This window comes from Pygocentrus nattereri, chromosome 4, assembly GCF_015220715.1.
Source record: "Pygocentrus nattereri isolate fPygNat1 chromosome 4, fPygNat1.pri, whole genome shotgun sequence".
Taxonomy (NCBI): domain Eukaryota; kingdom Metazoa; phylum Chordata; class Actinopteri; order Characiformes; family Serrasalmidae; genus Pygocentrus; species Pygocentrus nattereri.
The window spans coordinates 29203849-29220159 of NC_051214.1; the positions used below are offsets into that span (position 1 = coordinate 29203849).

Sequence of the window (16311 nt, forward strand, 5' to 3'; positions counted from 1 at the left end):
TGTTTTTGCTGTTAAATAGTGATTTATGTTTGATTTTAGTATAGTTATTAAAAATCATTTTTTGTTGTCTCCTAGTGCATTTATCAGTGTATGAGATTAACTGTTTGTGTTAAAAAAAAAAAAAAAAAAAAGCTTATTTCAATATACCTTTGCAGAAAACTGAAATTGCTGTGTTCATTTAAAAGCCCTGTTCCATAAGCATTGTTGTGCTAATTGAGAATTGATTGGACAGTCCATCAGGATGTCTATTCAGAAACACAAACACCACAAGCCCCATGAAAAGGAAATGAGCTACTCTCATTTGTGGCAAAGTGTCAGATTTAGGCCTATAAGAAACAATGTAGATCAATAAAAATAGTTAAAACATTTTTCAGTTTTGGAGATCATTTCAAAGTGCCAGTACTTGACTTCATGACTTACATTAAAAGTATAGTGTGTTTTTCCTTCTCCTGTAAGCATTTTTGTAGATGTAACCATTTTGTAGACACAAAATACTGTGTTAGTAGTATAATAACTCTAAATTAAAACTAATAGTTCAGGTCCTACAGTCTAATTGGCTAAGCCGTGTTCGAAGACCTTGTAAAATCCTCAATATACCACAGCTGCGACCGCCTCAAAACAACTGAACTCTGTATCACTGCGCCACAGCACGAAAAAACCCTTCTGCTGTTATTGGATTAATCTTTGTCTCTAATGCTGATTGCATGGAGCACTGAGTGTACTGATGACATAACTTTTTCTTATCTAGATCTGGTCTTATCAGCTAGCAAATAGGTGAAAATAAAGACAGCAAACATGCTAAACAACTCCAGCATTAATATCACAGGCTTGAATTAAAGTACTAATGACCCACTGAAAAACAGCATTATAAAAGTCTAAAGAGTGCCACCTGAGCTTCAAATGTCCGTGTTTCAGTCAGATATAGCATCAAACTCAGGCTGAATCCCAAATGGCTCCATACTTCCTAGCTAAATAGGGTGCTGTGTAACATTTAGAATCTATAATTTATAAACTTACTGTCAAATGTGACTGCTTATGGAGTATGAACGAGGATGAATCCAAAATGACCGTTTTTAGGGATATTTTGCGTTGTTGGGGTGCAGGAGTCAGTATTTAAATTCATACAGTACACAGTGTAGTCAGCAGGGAGCTGTTTGAGATTCAGCCCCAGCGTGAGAAAATTGGTGTCGTCAGACTGGCAGAAGTGTCTTGGTGGTAATTTGAAGACCAAAAAGTATTTAGAAGCAATGTATTTGCATTACAGTAATATGTTACACATATTCACTTTTATACAAAAGAAGTTTTGAAAAACATCATGAAATGTCTGCCATATACAGTGATTGGCGACAAACGTTCTTCTCCTCAGTCATTGGTCAATGGTTGCTTAGCAGTGATACCATATGCTAAAGGAACTACATTTCTTGGAGGAATACTTGTTTATGTTGATTATTATAAATAATGACTTTGTGTATTTTAGTATATTTTAAGTTGGCCGCTGTTTTATTAAAGCAATAAGCCACTCCGTGCAGTGCGTTAACTATGATTTGATCATAGGGAAGCTTTGCATCATCTCAAAGAACACCCTTCCCCCGTTATTAAGCCTGTTTCACACCAGATGCGGCGTGATGTGAGGGTTAAACTGGAACCACTCTGTGATGCTTGTTACTTCCCACCAGACACGTTGTGAAAGCAGTTGCTGTTTGTGTTGTATTTTCATGTAATACAATGGCTGTATTGTCTGTTTATCTGTTAGAGAAGTTTTATAAAGAGATCAACAATAAAAATCTTGCTTCCTTAGAGTTGCATGTGGGTTTACAACATTAACCTACAATGATTTCTGTCACCTTCTCAAAGAATTAAAACTACATTTATTGACTGGTTTATTAGCCTATATTCTATATTATAGCATAAACACTGCATTTCTTCACTGTTTGTGCCTATAAACTGCTGACCAGCTGTGCTTGGAAGCAACAAAAATAGAAGCAGAGAGTATTTTTGCATTTCGCGTGTCTGCTGCCATACGCGCAGCAAGTGTGAAAGGCTATATTGAGTAATATAAAAGCATATTGTGTGTGGCGTGGTTAGAAATTGTCTAAGATCTCTCTCTCTCTCTCTCTCTCTCTCTCTCTCTCTCTCTCTCTCTCTCTCTCTCTCTCTCTCTCTCTCTCTCTCTCTCTGCAGTTTGGAGAGATGGGTGGCTTCACAGCCATTCAGAGCAAGCTGAACCAGGAGGAGATGGAGATTGGGGTAAGGACTGGTATAGCACCGATCTGATAACATGTACTGGTATTGGGCTGAAGCCAGCAGAGAATGCTGGGTCGGATTTTGGGTGGAAATAAAGAATGATACTGATTCAGTCCTGTAACACATCTATCCTGAAACAGCACTCACTTACATTATGTGAAGTTGTTAGCTGTGTATTTCTTCCTGTGGCATAGATGAGGTAGTAGTTTGAACTTGATAGTCTACTTTTAAATCTCAACTGAAGTGCTTCAATTAAAATAAAATGGCTCATTATAAGGCTGACTCGTTTATAAACACAAAATATTGGATCAGTGATGGTATTGACTAATAATCAAGCATCCAAAATCACTGTTTTAAAAGAAAATTGGTACTGCTCAATCTCTACACTGAGGGACAGATGTACTAAACAGGGAATATATTTACCAACCTGAAAGAATTTTTCAGCACTGAAGGCCAGATGTACATCATTAGGAAATTCAGTGCAAAATCTGCCTTGAATCACACACCTAGAGAACGTTTTGATGAGAGAAAAATGTATTAACACTGCTATCTCTTCATCACTGAACTTTTCTTTTGTCTTGAGCTTGGTAGTGGCTCCTCCACTACTTTTCCTCTTAACCGTCTCATAGGCATGTCACTATTAGTATTTTGTCCTATGTGCGTTTTGTGTGCTTAGCTATTACTTTAGTGAACCAAGCGTTTAATTTCAGGTACATATAGTGGCCACATCAAGTCACATGTATGCTCTGTTACGTTTCTGGTCTTAGGTTTGCAGAAGCTTTTCAAATGATTTTTCTCTTTTCACAGCCTAGACTAGGGGCTTAATACCATTTGCTACTTCATTCTAGACAACCATATCGTGATGTAAGAAAATCTGGCTGGCAGAGTTTTGAATGAATGATTCAGTAACCATAGTGCTTTAGAGAGAAGGAGAGAGAAAGGGGGAGGGATGGAGGGAGTGCAGGAAGAGTTCACTGAGGGCAGAGATTCAATTATGGTGTGTGTGCTAAATATCTTAAAAGGTGTTTATCCCTGCCAGTGAGAGCATCCTCTTCTAAAAGAGAGGAATGGGAAGAAGAGAGGAAGTGACTGGAAGATAAACAACATCAAAGCCAGTTATTAGTGCCTTCACAAACCCGTATTGCATTACACAGACACAAGAAGTATGGATGTTAATTTTTTTTGATGGCAAGTAAGGTAGAATGGGAAATTGAAAGACAGGTGTGAGAGTAAAAAAAAAAAAATCTCATGTTCGTTGTAATATTGTCTGGTATACTGTTTAAATCTCTTGGCATAGGCCCGTATTAGAGATATTAAGGCAGAGAATTTTTGATTAAAGGTTTGACGATACAGCAGACGTGACTTTCTCGCGATTGTTTTCTCTGGAGAGGTTGTGTGCATATTGACCCCTAGTTTGAGGCACCCATATGTATAAGACTGTATCAGCTCATACTGATATGATTCCGATGTCATCGCGTGTCCTAGTCATAATAAGGATACGCCTTTTGGTTTTATCTTAAAAGAAAAATTAAATCAAAAATTTGAAATTAAAAAAAAAAAGAAAGGCTGATTCTAATTACATGTTTTTGCCAGTCAGTATTGGGACGTCCCTATTTTGTCGAGTTAAATGACTGGTGTAAGTATGGCAGCAACCCACTTTGTGTCCTGTGAGGATCCTAAAGAGGTTCAGACAGGCCGGGGTCACCCCCCTCTGTGTGTTGCCCTAAATGCACCCCCTTGTTAGCGGCCTGTAAAGCCGCCTTGTCTCGGGTTCCGCCCGCTCGCTTTTTGAAGGCGCGCATTAGCATGTGCTGAGCGCCGCGGTGGGGAGATAGCACAGTGACAGGGAAAAGATGCTTTGATTTAAGATTTGCATGTGAATGACTGTGACACAGGAACAGGATGTAGGAGGCGAGCTTTTGGAGGGAGGACGTTTTCTACTGCTACACCTGACCTGCTGTAGCCACGCTACTATGCTGCTGGCTCACTGCCAAGCCCACTGAGCGAGCAGGAGGTTTTCTTCCAAAGTGAAGCCCACAGGCAGAAGCTGTAGTGCTGAAGGGAATGAAGGGGATGAAGAGGAGAATAGAAGGAGGAAGCTCCCTTTTCTCCTCCCCCCATGCTCCTTTATTCATTCGTACTCTGCGAGCGGAAGAGGAGTCATTTAATCCAGAACAGAGAAGTGATTCATCCCGGCTCTGTGTCTCTGCTTCTGCTATTGCTGCCTGCCGTTAGTGTGTGCGTGTTAGCAAAGGTGTGTCGTCATGAGGATGTGACCCTGTTTGATTTGAGTATGAAAGCATGTATTTCGAAAGGGTGTTTGGTTGTTTTGATATTACACTGCCTTTGAAAAAGTGGCACAAAGTTAGGATTTTAAAACGTTTTAATGCAAATAAGCATCTTTTCATTAGTTTGCAATAATTGAGCATATTAAACATTAACCAGGTTTATTTTTAGGGAAACTGTATCACACTGGGTGTGGCACTATTTGTGACCATACTGCTTTGGGAGTAATCCCACAGGTTTTATCCTCTTGTTCTCTTGTGCTCTCAGCAGCGCTCAAACCTTTCAAATGTTTAAACCTTTGGGCCAAAAGATGTTTAGTATCTGTTTTTAACAGTAGTTTGGAAAACAAAACTAACAAATCAAATGTAAGCAAAACCTTCTCTTCAATGCAAGGAAGACACTTTAAAGGCGACCAAGCATGAGCAAAAAACAGAGAAAGTTTAGAAATTTTAAAAAGCATTATGCTTTCTCCCTTATAAGTGAGTGGGCTCATTTGTTTGACATGCCTAGTCCGATTTCTTCATGCAAGGTTGCAAATTACAATGACATGAAGCAATGGTGAGCAGTATTCCAGTAAACCGGTCACCGTAAAGCTTGGCCAGCTGCACATTTCATTGAAAAAAGATTTAACAGGGCCTCAGCTTAGATGTGTGAAGTTAATAAATAATAATTTTAAAAAAGCTGCAGTATTGTCATGCGTTGCGTATGTTGAAAGTCATATTGGCCAGGGGAGGTAGGAAGGATACTGGTATAACAGTGCTGCTTGTCATGTGCGTGAAGCATTGTGGAGACTTGCCCTTTGCAGGCATGATGTCTGATGTTCATACCACTTATTACTTTGTGATGGTTCACATTTTTGCTTTTTAGAACTGAAGATGCTACTAGAGAACTTGTTATTTTTAGGACAAGGAACATTTTCAGTTGCAGACCGTCTTAGACTGTCTTTTTTTAAGACTATACCTTGCTATTAAATAAATATTGCATGAACGAAAAATAACAATGACCGTATTAAAATTCTTGAAGAAATATTGTGATCATCTAAATTTAAGTTAATTTCAACCAACCCCTATTATGACAGCAGCTTCATGACGTTTGCCATGATATTTTAGGCACTGACAAAGATGTCTAGCGTATCTATCTCTGAAACCTCCCAAAGTAAACGTGTTTTATCGTCTTGGCACTCTGTAATTTGATCACTTCAAAGGGTGTAGGAAGGACTCAAAGTTTGTATAGATTTTCTTTATTGTGTTTGCTTTTCATCTCTTCAGTGTGTGTCTGCACTGGTGCAGCCGCTTGGTGTGTGTGCTGAGTACCTCAACTCCAGCCTGGTCCAGGTTAGTGTCCATTTGTCCATGTCAAAAAATACACTACACATCTACTCACTTATTGTTCTTCATCCACAGGAACTAGAAGCCTCACCACCACCATGTTGATAGATGTATCTAATTCATTTTAAGTGCATGCCTGAAAATACAAAATTCCTTGTTGCGATAAAAAGCAACAGATGTGGGATGAGTCAGCTGTGCATCATTAGGCTTTTGAGAAAAATAGACTGCATAAGTAAAATGAGAATATTAATAAATCATAGACGCATTATAGAACCATAGAAAAAGTGCAATGAGGCTAAAAATGTCTTTTTTAAATGATGTAGGATTACATAAATTCAGCTTAAGTTTGTCTTGCAGCCCATGCTGGACCCTGTCATCCACAAGATGATCACGTATGTGCAGAATCTTGAAGAGAAAGACTTGAAGGACAAGGTACAGATATACATATGCAGTGCTTTAGATTTTTCCTTTTTTTCATTATTTAAATTTTTGTGTCATCTTTTTATGGCCATTTGTGAGCGCATAAGCTTGAATACACTTAAGAAATACAGGATTTATTTAAAATCTTTTTTACATTTCTTTTTTCTGTCTCTGCTTCATAGAGGTTAGTGAGCATTCCAGACCTGCTGTCTGCCATTAAGCTGCTCTGTATGAGGTTCCAGCAGGAGCTGGTGAACGTGGTGGATGACCTCAGGCTGGACATCCTTCTGCGGATGCTCAAGACCCCTCACTTTAGCGCCAAGATGAATTCCCTCAAAGAGGTCAGATTGTTAGCATGCAGTTCTGTGCTGTACATAGCATGTCTGATTTATGGTTTTGACCCAACTATCCTACGCTCTGTTCTAGGTGACAAAGTTGATAGAGGAGAGCACAGTGTCCAAGACAGTCAAGAATGCCATAGACACTGACAGGCTGCTGGACTGGCTGGTGGAAAACTCGGTCCTCTCGATAGCACTGGAAGGTAAGCTGCTCCATTCTGTCCACATTGGCCGGAATTTTTGGAATTAAAAATCAGCAAATTGTTCTTTTACAAAATGCTGTTTACAAAATGCAATATGACCTTAAGATGCTCACACTTCTTCTGTTTTTTTTTTTTTGTTTTTTTTTTGTCCCCCCTCCCCCACCCCCCAAAAAAAGATTCAGTTTGTCATGACTCAAAAAAGAATAAATTGGGCTATTCAGAATTTAATGGGCTGCATTTAGACATAACAAAAGTGACATTAAAAGACAGTTGTCCGGTTCTGCAGTCTGATTGGCTGAGCCACATTCCAAAGCTGGTGTACAATATTGGCACACAATGACTATAAATTGGTAAGAAACCAATGATAATGCTAATTTTTGGTGGCACCCCATGAGTCAAATCAAAATGTTATTGGTTAATTCCAATGTCAATTTCTAATTGTGCTGATAGTGAGTCTAACATGTTAGGCCTTTAATCCAGCTCCTAAAATCCTAATGCTGCTTTCACACAAATGCAACGGATGACGGCAAACCAGATTTCCATTGTTTCAGTGGAGCCGCAAGTGGGAGCGTTTCACAGATCTGTGCAGTAACGTTTTCTGTCGACTGCAGCAGTGTAATAAAACAGATGTTCATTTTTATTGGGAGCAATAGATGCTGAAGTATTGTTTTTGAAGTGCAGACAAGCCCAATATTGTACACAAAACAAAATAAAAGAGCGCAAAGCATCCTCTAGTCTTTTTTTCCACCTTACATTAGCAATCTACACTGCTAAAACTCCCATTTTTTTTACCAACACTGGCAAGACTTCATGCCACCAGCAGCCGTGCAGTAATATAAGGGTGCAGAGTGAAGTGCATGCACAAATGCATGTGAATACAGCATAACCAGTGAAAGGTGGTCTGGCTGTGTCTTTTAAACCAACCGAAATTTGAACAGTGAATATGTATTATTGCAGTACTTGCAGAAGTTAAATATGATGAGTTTGTCTTGATTGTTCCCCTCTGATGTTGATGCCTATAAAACTGCCTGTGTCAGTTATGTTCCGTATTAGGGTGCCTTGTTATTAAAACAGGTGTGCAGAGTTAAATTATTTATTGAACATTGTTGTATTTTGTTATAGTGTGTTGCATTCTGCTGTGTGCAAAGCCTAACACCCCTTAACCATGGTAAAATCAAGCACAACCCTTTATTAAAAGCAACCAAGGTTGTGGTCTGTTGCTTTATTAAACAGATTTGCTGTATTAATGTACGGCTGTTAAAGTAGTTATTGATAAATCTAGAATCTTAACATTTTAGATTGTGGGTAGCCTGGAGTGTAAGTGTGAGTAGTGTGATCACACTCTGCTCTCACATGCCGAGAGATGCTTCTGTCTGTTGTCTTATTTCATGGGCAGATGGACACCCCAGTATGGGTTCATTTGTTATTTTGTTCCTGAAATTACCTGCCCTTTAGCTTGGCTCTCAATTGTTACATCTTTATATTCTGCTCTCACTGTAATATTCTCCTTTTCACTCTTGTGTGTTGTCTCTTTCACACGGTCAACTAATCTGTGCTTTCTCACTTTAGTCTTCCTCTCAAACACTTTCACTTTTGTTTTTTTTTTTGTGTCCCACTCCTCACTTTCACTTTGGAGCCTCTTTCCCTTTTACTTACACCTCTTTACTTTTGCTTTCACTTTGTTACTTTCTCTTTCTCCTACTACCACACTTTCATTCTCCAGTATTCTGGATATCTCCAGTGTGCCCGTCATTACCCCTTTTTTTCCACTACATTTGTCCTATTTTAGGAAATTTAGGATCACGTGGGGACATATTTAGATTTAGGCTTTTAGACTTTAGAAATCTGGAAGTCATTTTAGTGCTGAATTCTCTTGCTTTTGCTATTTAACAAATATAAAAATATATAAGAGGACTAGCTTGTAGGGTGTTAGAACAACCTGATTCATCAAGAATTACAAAACATTACTGAAAATGAATAAAACCGGTCTCGTTCTGCCTTGTTTGTATTTGTTGGCGTCTTATTTTGGAGGCTTAATATAGCTAATGTACATGTTACGCAAAACACCTGGTGTCATAAATTGTGGTCTCTCTCTCTCTCTCTCTCTCTCTCTCTCTCTCTCTCTCTCTCTCTCTCTCTCTCACTCTCACTCTCACTCTCACTCTCACTCTCTCACTTTACATCTCTGTAATGTAATTATAGGGAATATTGACCAGGCGCAGTACTGTGATAGGATAAAGGGAATCATTGAGCTGTTGGGCAGTAAACTGTCACTGGACGAACTCTCCAAAATTTGGAGAATACAAGTGAGTCACTCATCTCATATTCTTACCCTGAAGCTATTTTGTGCTGTAAGTTGTTCTCACTGACACTGTGCAAGGCTGTCTGTTTATATGTTGTATAAATATATGAAATTATATAATGTACAGTTGCATGTGTTCTGTTCATATGCTGTAGATGTTTCTTTGAGAACCTGTCTGTAGTGAATAGAGTATTAGACTCTCTCTGACTTCTCTCCCTTTTTTTTCTGCTCTTTGTCCAGTCTGGCCAGTCGTCAACGGTCATAGAGAACATACACACCATCATCGCTGCCGCAGCTGTCAAGTTCAATTTTGAGCAGCTTAGCCACCTCTTTGTCCTCATACAGAAAGTAAGACTTTAGTCTTGACTTGATGCTGTCATTTCATTAAGCTTTCACCTTATCATTTCTTTATGTCTTTTTTTTTAGTTTCTTTTTGTTGGCATTATATAATCCACTACATTGATTTAAAAAAATATTGATGTGGATTTACTTTGAAAGAGTAGATGTCAGTACCCTCTGTACTAATGGAGCAATGTGACCTCTGTCATTTCATTTCATCATACAAAGAAGTCATTTGTGGCACAGAAAGAACTTTGAATGGTGCCAAAAATCACAGAATGTTCAAGATGCAAAGCAGTGGTAGCGTTTCACAGGGGCATGACAATGAAACACAAACAAAGCCTGAAGCACCAAAGTTTAAACATGTTTTCTGCTCCTGCTGAATTTGTGAAATTAACTAGCATAAGTGGCTAATGTAAGACTGCATATTGGGAAACATTTCCTTCATCACACAGAGGATGAAAATGCACATGGGACGATGCTATCTCTGTAATATGTCAGTTCTTCATGCCGACCTTAAACATAGAAATGTTAGTCAAGGAAGTATTAGATGTCATGTGAGCAGGTATGACCTCCGCAGAGGACAGAAAAGGTAATATGTTAAGAATAATAAAAATAGTCAGCACATGATAATTTATGAAATACTGTGACTGACTGTTTTTATATTAAATATAAGAGATATTTGACAAATGGTTGCAAGATTTCTTGCATTAATTATGCTTTTGATTCAGCACCTAGCCTATTTCTCACCTTTGTACATTTTGAGATCAGGCAAAACAAGAATTTCAACTGAGAAATAAACATAACAGGACTATAAGTGAATGCAACTTAATATTTGGAATTATGAATTTTTAAATTCTGGTTTCTGTATTATTATTTCTCCCTAAAACAGAAACATAATTGTTAGGTTAATTTAAAAAAGATTCATGGATTATAGAGGTAATTGTTTGTTACTGCCTTACATATGACTAAATTCTGATAGTAGTTGTAGACTGATTGTAGTAACTGTAAAAACATGTCAATATGCCATTTTTGCTTACTTTAATTCATTACTACACATGTTTGTTGATTGATTATATTGTGTTGTTTAGAGCTGGGAGGTTGAAAGTGATCGAGTCAGACAGAAGCTGTTGAGTCTTATCGGGAGGATTGGCAGGGAGGCTCGCTCAGAAGCAACAACAGGAAAGGTATGCATGTGTGTGCGCTTCACAGTTCACTATAAAATAAATTAGTTAAATAAAGGTAATAATCTTAAAAACTACTACTAATTAAAGCCTACTCATTGATATTGGTATACTCCTGAAATACACCTGATAAATCTTGCTGTATGGCAAATCGTGTTCACCACCATCCAAGCTTTATTGGTAATGTATTATGTGATTTTTGCCTGTCGATTGACTGGTTCTCAGGTGTTGGAGGTGCTGTGGGACTTGGCCCATCTCCCCACTCTGCCCACCACTCTGGTCCAGCAGGCTCTGGAAGAGCACTTGACCATCCTGAGCGATGCCTATGCTGTCAAAGAAACCGTCAAGAGGAATTACATAATTAAGTGCATTGAGGACATTAAGAAGGTGAGCTATGGCCAACCAATTAGTTTGTCACACTGAGAAATGTCTTGGCTTTTGCTTCCCAGTAACCATATTCCAAAATAATGTAGAGATATTGACCTAATAGTATTTACTGTTTTCACCCTGATCCTGCTCTGTTGTAAGTCTAAACTTTGATTTACTGTTAGGAGTTATTTGTTGTTTGCTGCTGCTGGCTTGCTGCTGGTGAACATGACCTGATAAAGTGAAGTCTTTCACTCTTTCAGACATATCCTCTGTTTTCCTCTTGCTTTTTCGCTCTTTTTACTTACTTTGCAGTGAGCTGCAAAGTAACCTGCAATTGCAGACAGAAAGCAGAGTCCCCAATGCAACAACTAGTATCCTGCAATGAGCTAAGAGCTATATTAAGAGCTGAGCTGGGTGTTCAAAGGTGTCATTCTATCTCTGATGCCAGACAGATATTTGGCCAGTCGCTTGCCCTCCCACATACACACACTCACACTCACACTTGCATATTCCTTCCCGCTCCCATTCTGTGCTTCAGGCTCTATTCCAAGGTGATTTGGTTGCTGCTAACTCACGGATAGTAAAGATTCATCAACCATTAGTCGAGCTGACTGAATGCAACTGCAGTTTATGTCTTTAGATACAAATACAGGAGGAATCAAAGTCTACCAGCGAGACACAGGTCTCTTTTTTTACTGGCTCCTGGGGAAGGAAGAAACCAAGCTCATGGGCTAAAGTAAGAAAAGCACTCGGGCCTCCAAAGACCCTCCCCTTATGTTTAACACTGACCAATCACAACTCACCTTCAATCTCATGGCAGCCTATCACAGCCCAAGCAGATGGGGTTTGGTTACAACGAGGGGAGTAAAATTTGTGAAATGATGATTCTGAGTTGATTCTTGGGGAAGCTGTGCATCTTATTGTATGCAATATTTTTGATTTAAATATGCACATTCAGAGCCCGTTGAATGTCAGATGTACAGTATTTGTCAGGATTCAACAAGTCCTTTCTCAGCACTAGGCTGTGAGTGTGTTCATTTAAAATCAAAAGCTTATTGTGTCTCTGGGCATTTGTTAGAGTTGGGCGATTTAACACATCAGTATTATTATTTATAAGGCATATTTTAAATAAGTTCATGTTGCTTGAACACTCCATAGCCATTAACACTGCACTCCATTGTACTTACTCCCATTCCATGGCTGATAGCTGTACAAACATTCAAGTTCTAGTGTTTGCACAGAAGTTTATTTCATTGTATTATGGATGTATATCATAATACATTTATCATCGAAAAATAAACATAGATTTAATTTATTTGCTGTATCGCCCACCCCTAACACTGATAATGTTGGAAATACACAATTAGATGTTCAAAAAAAAAAAAGTTCCTTGTATGTATTCGGTTTGAAATAAATATTTGAAATTCAGTTTTTATTCCAGTTTTCCAGAATAATTAGTAATGCACCAATCTGATATACTGGACCAATAAAGGCACCAACACTGACCTTATTAAACAGATCGAGTATCATTCAGACGTGACCGATCCACTATTGATACTGTTTCTAAAATGGAAAAGTGTCATTCCAAACGTGATGCCTACAGATTTTCTCTTTGTGTTTCATTTTGTGGAACTGAGGCCTCTATATACAGCTGATAATTAATTAGAGTGTTTTACATTGCAGGCAACCTTGTTTGTTTAAGGAGATTAAATAAGTGGGTTTTATGCAAAAATGTGCCATTTCCAGCTTTGCTTCGTGTTAGGGCTTTTCATATTCTGTTTTGGTTTATTCTAGATTCATGCGAAAATAACAAACTATTCAACCTTTTGCATTTATATCAATGTAATGTCGGTTAAAAGATTAAAGCTGTCAGATATTTCCTGGTCATTTTGAGATCATAAACTGATGGTTAGTGGTTCAATGTGCCTGATTTTAAAAATCCTTGATAAGTAATGCAATCATAATAATATACAGTATAATAGATCATGAATTGGAATGAACTGTTCACTAATGATCACATTTGTATAAGTACAGATTTTAAACTGTAAATTAATTATCAGTTTGGAGCTCTGTGTTAGCAAAACTCCTGAGTATCCTGGTATCAGGAGTGAAAAAGTCAGATTGGTGCATCCCTAATAATAATTCTGTTTTTATCTCAATGTTAGAATTTACAACAGTTATGTCTTTTAAGTTGTCATGAACTTGATTCACTGTTTCCTGTGCATATATGTGTTATAGTCATCCCAGCTGAGTAACCCTCAAGCAGTATGGGTTGTTCCTGCCCTACGACAGCTCCATGAAATCACTCGTTCCTTCATCAAACAGACCTACCAGAAACAAGACAAGGTAATACAAATGAACATGCACTTGATTCCATGTACACTTGTAGGGATGTAATCTCAAACCCTGCCTCTTTTATTAATGGACATGGATGTATTTTCTGTTTGTTTGTCTTTCTCAGAGCATAATCCAGGACCTGAAGAAGAACTTTGAGATAGTGAAGCTAATCACAGGTTCTCTAGTGTCATGTCATCGTCTGGCTGTATCAGTTGCTGGTTCCAATGGCCTGTCTGGGTCCACTCTGGTAGATGGCCGATACTCTTATCAAGAGGTAACAAAATGCGTGACATTTTTTTTTTCCATTTATTCCATTTCAGTTTCACCATTAGGATTTATCAAAGCAATAAGCCATGACAGGCTACCTGTCTGTGATTTTATCATGGGTAAGGGTGTTCTTAGGCACAAGGCGAAGTGGTGATAAAATCAAAGGAACACACAGGCTCATGTGGCATATTGCCAACAAAAATATAATAAAATACCATTTTTTTTCAGAAAATCATCCTAAACAAGTATTTTGTGAAGAAATATTGTACTTTAGATTGATATAATTGGCAAGCAGCCATGGCCCAGTGAGTTACTGTATATGGCTGTCATTTCATGATGTTTAACAAATTTTTGCCAAATAATAATAACCATATCATAACAAAGCCCTGTTTAATGCTAGAACCATTGTTTATTACATACTTTCTGGTGACCAGGTTACCACCGCGAATCATACATAGCACAAATCCATTGACGCCCCTCTTACCATGCATGGGCTGAATCTGAAGTAACTCCCTGCTCCCTATGTAAGAATTCAAATACTGCCTCCTGGACCACAACAGTGCCTAATATAGCTAAACAATAGTAATTTGGGATTCAGTTTCTTCTGTACTTGACAAATAATGCACTATTTGGTTGTAGAAACTAGAATTTCAAGACCTACATAGTGCTCTGTTTAGGGACTACCAAGCTGTTTGAGATTCCGCCTGGATTTGATGCTACTTCTGACTGAAACATGGAAAAGTGCGTAAGCCATTTAAGTGTCAGTCTTTAGAAGTTTATATTGCAGTTTTAACTGTGAATCATATCATAAGTACTTTAATTCAAGCCTGTGAGATTAATGATGGCGTTGTTTAAGCTGTTAGCTCTCTTTTAGCCTTTTAGCTAGCTGACCAGCCTAGTTCTAGTAGAAAATGAGTCATCAGCACCTCAGTTTAAACCAGGTCCTACTTCCTCAGTTTGCTTGGTGGTCCATGCGAACAGCATTAGAGTCAAAGATTAATCCATTATCAGCACAAACACTTTCTGTGGCACAGTAATACAGAATTCAGTTGTTGTGAGGTGGTTGTAGGTATCAAGAGTGTAATTATATTAATGATTTAGGCAAGACAAGACAAGTTTGTTTACATAGTACTTTTCATACACTGCAGTCATTCACAATGCTTTTTAAATAAGAAAATTAAGAGTGTACCCCCCTCCCCCACCAAATTATTCACCCCTGGGGAACCTCTATATTTTTACAGTATTTGGAAGGGCATCTGAAGTTTTTGGCGTTCTTTCTACAAGAGGCCAGTCTGTACTTGGTGTGGAACAGGGCTAAAGAGATCTGGGAGTGCCTTGTGTCTGGCATGGATGTATGTGAGCTGGACAGAGAGGTATGGTACCAACATATGTTTTGTCTCAAAAGAGCCTAATTCTGCTGGATTTCTGGTGTACCCATTTTTATTAGTATGAAGGGACTGTTGGCTGTGGTGTAGTGGTGTAGTAATCATCTAGCTTCCTCCTCTCTATAGATGTGTTTTGAGTGGTTCACTAAAGGGCAGCATGATCTCGAGAGTGATGTTCAGCAGCAGCTCTTCAAAGAGAAGATCCTCAAACTTGAGCCTTATGAGATTACAATGAACGGTATGATTGTAATCCCAGCATTTACACAATACCGCCTCAGACCATCACATATGATCTCAGTGATACACACACAGCTTGAGCTAAGCCTGTCTGTATTATGTGATTTTTTTTTTTTCTTTTTTTCTTTTTCCAGCGGACAAATCGTGTCATATCAACCTTATTGGTTGCCCCGATTATAATGAGCATAATTCACCAATACATTATGAAGTTTTTTCTTAAATGTGTTCTTGAGAAAGGCCCCTATAAAAAGTCTACATCAGATTCATGCCGTGTTCTTAAACTGCACAATTGTTCACACCTTTGTGCTCTTAAGTGTATGTAGATTCTGTTCTTACCCAAGAAAAAAATCCCACAAAAGAAAACGGTGAATGTCAGAATCTCTGTGAACACTGCGTAAGTGGGTTTTAAGAAGAATTTTTTTCTTAAGAACGGATGGTGAATGAGGCTCATTCTGCTTTATAATTCAGTGTTTAGATGCTTATATTTCCTACATTAAGATAATCATAATGTCTTTATATTTTCTTCCAGGGTTTAATCTTTTTAAGACCTTCTTTGAGAATGTGAATCTCTGTGACCATCGTCTCAAACGGCAGGGAACTCAACTGGTAAGCAGGCCTTTTTACACCAATTAGCATTTTCCCATGTGATTATGAATTTGGCCCAAAGAAGCATATCCATTTTTGTATTTGTGCTTTGGGGAAAAAAGAAGTGTAAATTTAGTTTCTTACGTGTCTTTCAGCTGAAGCTCTTGCTTAGAGATCTTGCATTACTGAATTTGGTCATTCTTTCCTATTATGTGGGCAGTGTGTGGAGCGCTTGGACCTAATTGGGATGGACTTTATATGGAGAATCGCCATGGAGTCACCTGATGAGGACATTGCCAACGAGGCCATTCAGCTTATCATCACCTACAGTTACATAAACCTCAACCCCAAAATGAAGAAGGTCTGTACACACACAGGAGCATGCACACGCGCACACACACGCACACACACACATGCACACACAAAATACACACTCCCACAAGGTTTCTTATCCTCTTTCTCTTTCAGTTCAGGTCTTAATAATTCA

The 16311-nt window shown here is 38.4% G+C and overlaps 1 protein-coding gene across 3 annotated transcripts in view; it reads left to right on the top strand.

Annotated features, from left to right (window-relative positions):
• Positions 1 to 16311, top strand: part of usp24 (ubiquitin specific peptidase 24) — a 78358-nt gene that overhangs the window by 29442 nt on the left and 32605 nt on the right. For 2 of the 3 annotated variants that reach the window (XM_017689042.2, XM_017689051.2), the window contains 16 exons: positions 2182 to 2247; positions 5799 to 5864; positions 6216 to 6290; positions 6461 to 6619; positions 6705 to 6819; positions 9022 to 9125; positions 9362 to 9469; positions 10552 to 10647; positions 10870 to 11031; positions 11654 to 11749; positions 13252 to 13359; positions 13475 to 13624; positions 14859 to 14990; positions 15129 to 15240; positions 15769 to 15845; positions 16045 to 16185. In XM_017689042.2, coding sequence (XP_017544531.2) covers positions 2182 to 2247; positions 5799 to 5864; positions 6216 to 6290; positions 6461 to 6619; positions 6705 to 6819; positions 9022 to 9125; positions 9362 to 9469; positions 10552 to 10647; positions 10870 to 11031; positions 11654 to 11749; positions 13252 to 13359; positions 13475 to 13624; positions 14859 to 14990; positions 15129 to 15240; positions 15769 to 15845; positions 16045 to 16185 — 1767 coding nt within the window. The remainder of the gene's footprint in view (positions 1 to 2181; positions 2248 to 5798; positions 5865 to 6215; positions 6291 to 6460; positions 6620 to 6704; positions 6820 to 9021; positions 9126 to 9361; positions 9470 to 10551; positions 10648 to 10869; positions 11032 to 11653; positions 11750 to 13251; positions 13360 to 13474; positions 13625 to 14858; positions 14991 to 15128; positions 15241 to 15768; positions 15846 to 16044; positions 16186 to 16311) is intronic. The other variant, XM_037538139.1, reaches the window with a different exon arrangement.